Source organism: Anastrepha ludens, chromosome 2 (genome assembly GCF_028408465.1).
Source record: "Anastrepha ludens isolate Willacy chromosome 2, idAnaLude1.1, whole genome shotgun sequence".
NCBI lineage: Eukaryota > Metazoa > Arthropoda > Insecta > Diptera > Tephritidae > Anastrepha > Anastrepha ludens.
In genome coordinates, this window is record NC_071498.1 from 128,071,365 (window position 1) to 128,081,012 (window position 9,648).

General features: G+C 34.6%; 1 protein-coding gene and 1 non-coding gene across 2 annotated transcripts; one reads left to right on the forward strand and one right to left on the reverse strand.

Moving 5' to 3' along the window:
- Positions 1-1,116: 1,116 nt before the first annotated feature.
- On the reverse strand, positions 1,117-3,100 carry LOC128859527 (serine--tRNA synthetase-like protein Slimp). The gene is made up of 2 exons (XM_054096437.1): positions 2,674-3,100; positions 1,117-2,592 (listed from the first exon to the last, which is right to left on the reverse strand). The coding sequence occupies exons 1-2, from the start codon at positions 2,992-2,994 to the stop codon at positions 1,507-1,509; spliced, it is 1,407 nt and encodes a 468-aa protein (XP_053952412.1). The 5' UTR covers positions 2,995-3,100; the 3' UTR covers positions 1,117-1,506.
- Positions 3,101-8,281: 5,181 nt separating this feature from the next.
- Positions 8,282-8,354, forward strand: Trnak-cuu (transfer RNA lysine (anticodon CUU)). The gene has a single exon. It is a non-coding gene; the product is annotated as a tRNA-Lys (tRNA).
- Positions 8,355-9,648: the final 1,294 nt, after the last annotated feature.

Consider the following 9,648-nt stretch of genomic DNA (forward strand, 5'->3'; position numbering starts at 1 on the left):
GTGGATACCTGGGCTCTCCGGCATCCAGGGTAACACACTGGCAGATACAATTGCCAAGGACATTACCGTTACACCAACAATCACATCCGAAGTCATACTACCCAGCGATATATACCGACTTATTCATAAACAGAGGCAAACTAAGTTACTTCGTGAATATTCGTTTTATATTATTCGAACATTAACCCCAAACGTACAGAACCGAACTATCCATCATCGGTACCCACCAACCACATTACCCCACACACACGGCTCCATATTGGGCACAGCGTAATAACTAGTGCAGATCTATTACACCTGCCCCTTCTGCCAAGTCACAGCCAGTGCGCATCGCCTACTGCTATCCTGCCCACAACTTGCTTCTCAAAGGCATCACCAATTCAGCAATAGAGATCCTCTTCAACTTTTAAAAGATGCCACGGAAGACAACATATTATAAAAAAAATTTACACATTTCTAAAGGATACCGACCTACTTCGTCGTATCTGATCTAACACACATCACCAGCCAGCCGAAAGCCTCTGCTGCTAGCGCTGCGTTTGCTTGAGTTTACTAATAATTTTATTATCATTTAAGCTTTTAAAAATAAAAAGTAAATATTTGCTTTCACGACAAGAACATCTTATTTTTTGTTTATATGCGGCAATACTTTCATTGTCCCACAACGGTACGTTTTACACGTCGCGTCAGTCATATGCGTTGCCCCAACGGTCGCAAAGTTACCATTGTGACAGCCCTATTAAACAACAAGTCGTTTGTTCCCGAGGTATTGGCAGCACTGATTTATTTATAAAAGATTTAAAAACTAGTAACCTCTCACAGTATTTCTTATAGCATAAGCTCCACTTTTTACAAAGTTTTTTTGCTTATCATTTGGTAAGTTACACTCAAATATTTACTAATTTCTATACTCTTAAAGCACTAATGTGTTAGTTCAATAAAAATTACTTACGATTTTAATAAGATCATAAAAAAAATCTAAATTTGGAAACGAAATATTTTGCACACGCAAATAGTAACTTTTTGTTGTATTTCTAACCCTGATAAACCGCCGAGCGCACTAGTATAAAACTTTTCTTGATTTTCATAATTCCCTTTAAAGAGAGTCTCATGAAATAGTTTTTATCAATACATTTTATTGACTACTATGTACTGCAACACAACAACAAACCAGTTAGCAAATTTAAAGCAATAATACTCTGAAAATATAACAGTTATCCTGCACGTACTGCATTAGGTATGACGTATGCATTACCATTTTTTACCTGCTTTTTTTTTTCGTTTACACAGAAACTATTCTATGAAGGTAACCTGCTTCGCATTCAGCCATAAATCAGAATGCAGAGTTACGACAGCAATTAAGTGCATTTGTTGCATTTATTTATTATACTGCATTGGTCTGATTAGTGGGGCTGCTAGAAAAACTGCGCACAAATTAATTATAATTCATCAACAGCAGACACTTTAAGTCTTAAGAATCTTATTGAAAAAAATTCGTATTAAAAATTATTTGAATAAATCCTTAAACTCATTCATAGCCGTATTACTAGCTTCCAGTTGGCAACCTGGATCCCCAAGTAACTTGCAATCTTCCAGCTTTAATCCATTCTCCATTAGTATAGCTATTAATCGTGTTGTATGCAGCACTGGCCCACCCACTAAATGCGGAAACTCGTAATTATTCTTTTCACGTATACAAAACATTATCCGTTTCGAAACATAATCGCCATAATTGCTAACGCGTCCCACACATATGTAACGTTGCTCCGCCGGTGAATACATTTCAATATTTGCACGCAGACATTCGGAATTCGTCAGCGCGCTAGCGTCCGCATAGATTATGCGAAAATGTACGCCCAGTTCCTTGTAAAAATCTACAGCTAAATTTAAGATATTCTCCATTTTTTCGTGTGCTTCTTCAGCAGTTCGCGTTGCCACAAACGTTTGTACAGCGTTGCTTTGGGTGGCAGTGAAAAGGTTTTGCGTACCTTCATTTGTACTTTTGATTTTTTCGTAATTTCTACCAGCCGCCACGCACGGTATTGGCAAAGACGTGGGGAATACCACTAAACGCGCAAAGGCACCTAAAAAACTTTCGAAAGAAGCACCGCCTGTCAAATAAGCACGATTAACTTCACTGACAAGATCTTCCTCCTTTACTAGGTGGTATTTTTCCAGTGGCGTTGCATTCGCTTCTAAAAGCACTAGACGCACAAAATCTGGATTTGCCATTGGCAGAAAACCACCTTTTTCAGCAAAGTAATTGGCCAATGCTTGCATGCTGTACAAATCGAACTCTGCTGGCGTGCCTAACAAGTAGTAGCGATCATTGTTTTGAAAAATTATCTCTTCTTTGTTCGCCAAATGCGTTGGCCGGTGTTCCTCACAGCGAGGTGTTGGGCTGCGATAGAGCACCTTTTCGACATTGTTTTGCGGACAATCCGGATGTAAGATATTTGGCAAATTTAAGAATGAGTGAACGAAATCTTCTTCGATTGGATAGCCTTGAGTTTTCAGGGCTTTTAAATGATTTCGAAGTGCTATGCCATTCTCTTTCAATTTCTCGATTTCGTCTTTTGTTGCATTGCCCGCCTGAGCAAAAGAAATGAAAAGAAAAGAAATGCGGGGAAAGTTTTTAATTGCATCATGAATAAAAATTATGTTTCTACTCACTTTATTTAGTTCTTTCAACTTATTAGACAGTGCCTCACGCTCAGTCTCCACTTGTTTTATTTGATTTTGCAAGCTGTGAAATTTCTCGTATTTGCCTCTTACTTCATTGAGATTTATCTGTAATTCTCGAGCCTTTATACTCTTTTCGAGAGGAGCAGAATTTTTAAGTGTGCCTTCAAAATCCATATACGGCTGAAGAGGCGCGTAGTTCTTTTTCGCCTTGTCGCCGGTTATGTACAGCGCAGAAATGCCACGCTGAATTGCCTGCCGCTTGGCATTTGTCAATAAACGCTTAGCAGAGAATGTGATTAAATGCACCATTTTGGTTTATTACGTTTATAACAAAACTAATACGCTATAATTTTTATTTACAAATAAAGTTATACAAGTAATTGCACCGGCATGCTTCGTAACTATGTATTTGGCTGATTTGATTCCATGTGAACAGCTGATTTTTGTTTATGCAATCCTAGTGCTGCCAGACTGTGTCAGAAAGGGGGAAAAATACTATCATGTAAGTTAGGATTTTATGGTCTGAGAGTGTAAAAAGAAATTATTTCTAAATTGAACAAAATTTATTATGGAATACTTATAAACTAAATGAGACTATAAATATATTTTAATTAAGGGGCACAGAGTAAATAAAAAGTGCGTGTAGCGCATAATAGAAGTTAAACTTTCAAGACAGACAAAGAAAAAGGGAGAGACCCGAGAGAGAATGAGAGAGAGAGATCCGAGAGTGAATAAGAGAGAGAGAGAAAGACAAAGAATATATATCTAAATAAATTCACAACATTTGCAGAGAATACAAATAGACAAAATTTACAAAAAACGGAGAACGGTCGAGCGGTGTAGGTAAACGCCGGGCACAAGCCGTGGCAACAACGCGCACTACTCCGAGCGTTTATCAGCCGCACAAACGCAGCGATTCCAGGACCGCAGCAACGGCACAAATTACCGCAAGGCATTACCAATAAATCCGACGCCGGAATGGATAGCACTTTATAGTACGCACAAGCACCAAGCACTAGCCAGGGAACGGAAATAAGCGTCAAAAAGTAGGCACCATAAAAAAAACTCCAAAAAAATTGGGACCAAAAACGCCCCAAACAGTAGGCACCAAGGAAATATAACGCCAAAAAGTAGGCACCAAAAATATATTACCCACAAGTTTGCACCAACAAACAAGCTCCAAAAAGTAGGCAGTGTTATTTCTCACTAGAAATTAGCAACCACAAGGAAAAACTCAGGAAAAATAGCCTAAAGTATATCTCCTTTTCCACTACGTTATATCTTTTTTCTCTCTCGCAGAACGAAAATGCCCAAAACGAAAATGCCCAAAACGTTGCATGGCCTTGAAATTTTACTCCCCATTCTCGCTCGCCCATCGACGACGCCTGAAGTTTCACTTAAAAAAATTAAAGAAAAAACGAGTATTCAGTATTTTTTTTGGGGCACCTTTAGCTTTTATAATTGCTTCCTAAAGTCGATGCATACTTTATACCAATACCTTGGCTTTATTAGCTGCAATTTTCTCCCACTCAACACTTAAAGCTATCTTTAATGATGCCTTTGATGGTATTTTGTGCTTTCTGATTCGCCTTTCTAGGAACTCCAAGACATGCTCAATCGAGTTCAGATCCGGTGATTGAGCTGGAGTTTTAAGCTGTTTACAGTGGTAAATATACCATTCTTGCACAATATACCTAAGATGAGTGTTTTGGGTCATTGTCTTGTTTAAACAAGAACCCTTTAACACCCAGTCCAAATTTAACGGCACTATCATGTATTCTTCGAAATACTTAAATACAGGTGTTTGTTCTTTTTATCATCAATAAAAATAATTTTTTCTACTCCAGATGCAACTATGCACCCCCTAATCCACTGCATTTCCTCCTCCATGCTTAACTGTAGGAATACGATTTTTTTCATTCAGCTCTGTATTTTCTTTTCGTCAAACTTTTGGAGGGCCATCTGATCCGAAAACATTAAATTTCGACTCACCACTGAATATGACATTTTCGCAAAAAGAATCTGGCTCATTTATATAGCGTCTGGGGAACTCCAATGTCTTCTTTCTGTTAATATCTGAAATGAGATCTCAATGAAAATCCAATCTTATTTCGTTTCCAGCAATATTAGTAATTAGTAAAAACACAAACTATATTTACTATTACTTTTGCAGCAAAATTTTTATGAGCTGAAAGTGTACGAATAAATGCTTCGCAGCATTTTGTTATGTCTGCCTGCTTGGAACTCTTCAGTGTGAGCTGAAATAACGGCAGTTTTGTTTGACTACTGTATATTTTTTTAATCTGATGTCCTTATATCGAACGTGTGTAGTTTATATACATAAAGGGTGGCATACAAATTTTCAAAAAAAAAAAAATTTTTCATCCGAATCGTCTGAAATTTTAATATGTTGTATGTTGTTGACAACATAGTGGCTGTCGTCCGTACTAGAATCCTATTATTATTCCAATTATTTCGAATTTTTTTTATTAAAAAACTGAAAAAAAACCAATTTTTCGAGTGTCAAATTCAAACCCGCACCATTTTGTCAAATATTTTTTGTTTTCTAGTAGCGGGACATAGCTATATTCTGTACTGTACATTTTTTTCCTTTTTGTTTGTAAAAGAAGTTAAATAAAAAGCCTAAGAAATTTAAATTTAATTTTTCCAGTTTTTTATTGTAAAAAAGTCCTGAAAATACCCTAAATTTTCGAGCGCTAGACCACCGGGACCCCTTAACGAGACGCGTTTATGCCAAACAAGAGATTATTCGCTGAGTTAAGATTCTTTGCCTCAGCACAAAGCTACGAGGACTTAAAATTCTGTTCACCAAATATTTCTGGACTGAAACCATTTAATCCTATCCTATGCTCCGGCTTTACCGATTTTTTTTATATTTTTCATTTTTTTATTTGCCATAATGCTAGTTCGTTTTTTGGACACTCATCTAACTGCACTATTAATTTATGTTTCTTACTCTTTTTTGCAGCAACATAAAATGAGATAGTTGTTTTTGTTTTCAATGTAATTTTTTCGTAAAGTTTGTAAAACATGCCCTCAGACGGTGTTCATCATCTGTAGCTTAGCTAATGTACAAAAGTTATATATCTTTTTAAAAATAATAAAAAATAATTTTCTTTTTTTTAATAAATAGCATCTTTTACAGTTATAATGCTGCACTAAAACTCTTTCTCGAAACGCCTACTACTAAACTTGTTGTTATTTGTAATCAGAACAATAAACATTTTAATAGGTATGCCATCTTTTGATTTTTAATTTACTTTAAATCTTAATCGAAGCGAGAGATTGCATTTTCAGCTATAATCATCAGATATTGAATGAAAATTATAATTGAATGAAAAATAAATTAAATTAACAGCAATAAGTATTTGAATTAAATGAAAAAGTAATTTTAAAAAAATTTTTTATTTTAAATAAAATGTTATATTAATAAAAGTTCACTGTTGCACTCCCTCGCAGCTTTCTTTTGAAAAATTAAAGTACAAAAATTAATTCCCAAAAAAAATCGTTAAAAAATTGCTTAAGTAAAAGCTTAGAAACTTATATTCGAATTTTCTTAGACCCATAGTGTCTTTGGCAAATTTGCTAAAAATTCTTATAGAATACATCTCTGTTCTGGTCATCAAAATTCACTCTTTCATTGATCAGCGTCAAATTGAAAAATATATGAAATATTAAAATTTTAAGTAAATTATAAAATTTTCGAATTATCAAATTACTCATAAAAAGTTATCGAACCGATCCTTCTAATAAATTTAATAATAAATAAAATCAGCCCGATCCAGTTGTAATAATAATAATTAGACTTGCTTTATACAAGGAGGCGCATTATCATATAAAAATGAATCACCTTATCAGAGGATTTAGACACTTGTGTATTAGACAGCAGCAGTATACAAAATGGTAATCAATGGAGGGCGTTAAGGTCCAAAGAAGCCGCCCCAGAACCCTTTCACTTTAGTGCACATTTTATTATCAAAGATATTCGGAAAATTATACTAAAATCTCTTCAGGAAACGTACAATAGTACAATGGGTTAATTACCAACACCACTACAAAAAGTGCAATCCTACTAGCATCAAACCCATATATCCTACACACATCGCACCCTAAATACAAAAGGGTCACAACTCAAAATTTTCCAAAACTGAGCTTTTTGCATAAATTAATTCAGAGTGCACATTTCTAACTGCTGCAAATATTTCGTTCACATAACTATCTTCTTTAACTGGAAAAATACAGTTATGTCTATTTTCATGTCAAGTGTGTTGCTTTCGCACGATCAACTAAAGAGAACTATTTTTAGTTGCGTTAATGGGCTCAAGAACAGCTGATTACTTTTATTACACATAAAGAGTTTTATTTTGAGTTCTGCCTCTATAACTGTAAAAAGTGATAAATTTCGTGGTATATTATTTTGCATTGTGCCTCTTTAGTTGTAAAAAGTGAGTTCAATTAGGTTAGGAAACTTATAAAATTAAAACATTTTATCAGTTAAAAAGGCACAACTTAAGATAATATCACTAGTTAATCGAAAAAATTTCAGTTAAAGAGTCATAAATCAAAATTTTGTTTTATTTTCGCAAACATAATATAAAATTGAAAAAAATATAGTAGAACCTTCTTCAATGTTATATATTTTCATGATGGAATAATATTTTCTTTAAATATTACAATAATTTTTACATAAAACGTTTTTCGTCTCTCCTGAAAATCTTAGTATTTTGAGTTGTGACCCTTTTGTATTTAGGGTGCGACATGTCTTCTCAGAACCTCAAAGTATTTACACGCCTTCGAATCGGTCACACTATAGCCACCGATGTTCATATCCTAAACGGCACTGTCAAACCAGACTGTCCTGTTTGCAACTCAGACGACTAAACGTCAACACACCTCCTCGACACCTGCCCAGTATTGGAATACACTGGAAACGCAATTCATCCTAACTAACTTATCTATTTTATTACCTTAGTTTAAAATATCATAAGCCGAAGGCCCTGGTAGCCAGTGCTTATTTCGTAGGTGGCATAGTTATTAATAACTGTTACTCTTCTAAATAAATAAATAAAAAAATATTTCCTCCACTTAAAATATTGTAATTTTGTTTTTTATTCAGTAAAAAAGTTATTCAAAAACAAATTTGGATGATTAATTTTGCGCCGTCTTGCACGTATGTAAATTTATTTATACTTAATGAAAACTTAGACTTTGTAAAGAATACATAAAGGCAAAGGTCAAAATAAAGATTTTCGCCACTCTAAATAAAATTTTTTATTTAATTAAAAATGTAATCAAAAACAAAATTTCGCACCACCTTGCATAATACGCAGTTTTTCTTTTTTGCTTTTGGTAATATCACAGAATTATAATAATAATTTATATTTATATTTACCTAATAAAAAGAATTGCTATATTTTTATTTAATTCAATTTTAACAAATATTTTAATTTTATCATTGATATGGTAGCACTAAAAGGATCTATAAATAGAAGAGATCATGGAAGAAAAATGCTTGTGCAAAATATTTCAACTCTGCCTAGTGTTATGTGAAGCTTTTGGCAATTGGATTTCACTTGCCCGGCTAGCTCAGTCGGTAGAGCATGAGACTCTTAATCTCAGGGTCGTGGGTTCGAGCCCCACGTTGGGCGCGACTCCTTTTTATATTTTTTTTTAATATTTTGCTGTTTTTAAATAGTTTTTGGTACAAAATTTTACCTTAAGTATATACATGCATATGTGTACATATGTACATACATATGTATGAAGTGGTTCAAAAATCACGTTGTCTTCTTACAATTGCTCTGCTGTTGGAATTGGATGTTTTCTTCCATATAAAAAGTTTGTTGAGTATTCGTGTTACTGAGCTGTACAGGTATAACTCAAGAAAACACGCTAAATGGTGCTGAGAGGTGAATTATGCTGGGCTGATCGCCAAAAATCTGCACCTACGCTTCATTGAAACACCGAATGTGGAACGCTTTCGGAAACAAGGCGAACAGCTACCTTGTCATTTAATGGTAGTTGATTAGCCAGGCAGCTTGTCTTAGACAAAATACTAAGTAGCCCTAAGGTCTATTGTTACACCTGCAATTGATTTCCATCCCCTAACTAAGTTGCCTAAACCTCTTAGATCTTTTCAAGAAGGCAATTAGTTGCTCCGGTGAGGCATTTTGCAAATTTCCCAGGCCTTCAAGGAAATAAGCGCCAAGATATTGGGCACGGCTTCTTTGAAGTGCAAGAGATTCACAAGGGAGGTGTTGTATCGACTCAATTTCTTTCTCATCTCCACATCTCCTGCGGAAATCATTGTGAGATACGCCATTTCTACTGGCTAGGGTGCCAATAGTGCAGTGACCCGTTATAGCACTTGTGAGGACGCTGGTAGTTGATCTGTTGAATCCAAGCAAATATTTTGTGCTTTTAAGATTTAGTTTTGGTCAGAGCGGTTTGGAGACCCTACAGCACTAATGGGAGTTGGGCTGTAGTTAAAACTCAGTGCCAGTAATGAGCTTCCGTTCTAAACTTGCGCTGGTCTGTCAGCTGAGCGGAAACTCGAGCCCCTGTAAGTCAATATCAAGTCAAGTCCTTAATCTCCTTGTGTTTGTGACTTGATTTTTAAGTTATTAAATAAAAACACTTTTTTCATTTTTGAATTCACATTTTATTCAAACTTTTTGTTCACCACTTACATTTTTATGAATTTTTCTAAATTATTTTTCCGAATTTTTCTAAATTTAAATTTCTTGAATTTTTCTAAATTTAATTTTCCTGCATTTTTCTAAATTAATTTTTTCTGAATTTTTCCAAATTTATGTTTTCTGAATTTATTTTAAAAACTCTCATAGTTTTACTCTTTTTTCAACCAGTTTTTCAGGTTTTGTTGTTACATATCAAAGCATACTTTTTTCCGATCAGTTTTTCGGATTGTGTTGTAGCTTTCAC

Coding starts and splice junctions, on each gene's coding strand:
- LOC128859527 (XM_054096437.1), bottom strand. CDS start 2,994: ATGGTGCATTTAATCACATTCTCTGCTAAGCGTTTATTGACAAATGCC. Junction 2,593..2,673: donor AGTTGAAAGAACTAAATAAA/GTGAGTAGAAAC, acceptor TCTTTTGCTCAG/GCGGGCAATGCAACAAAAGA.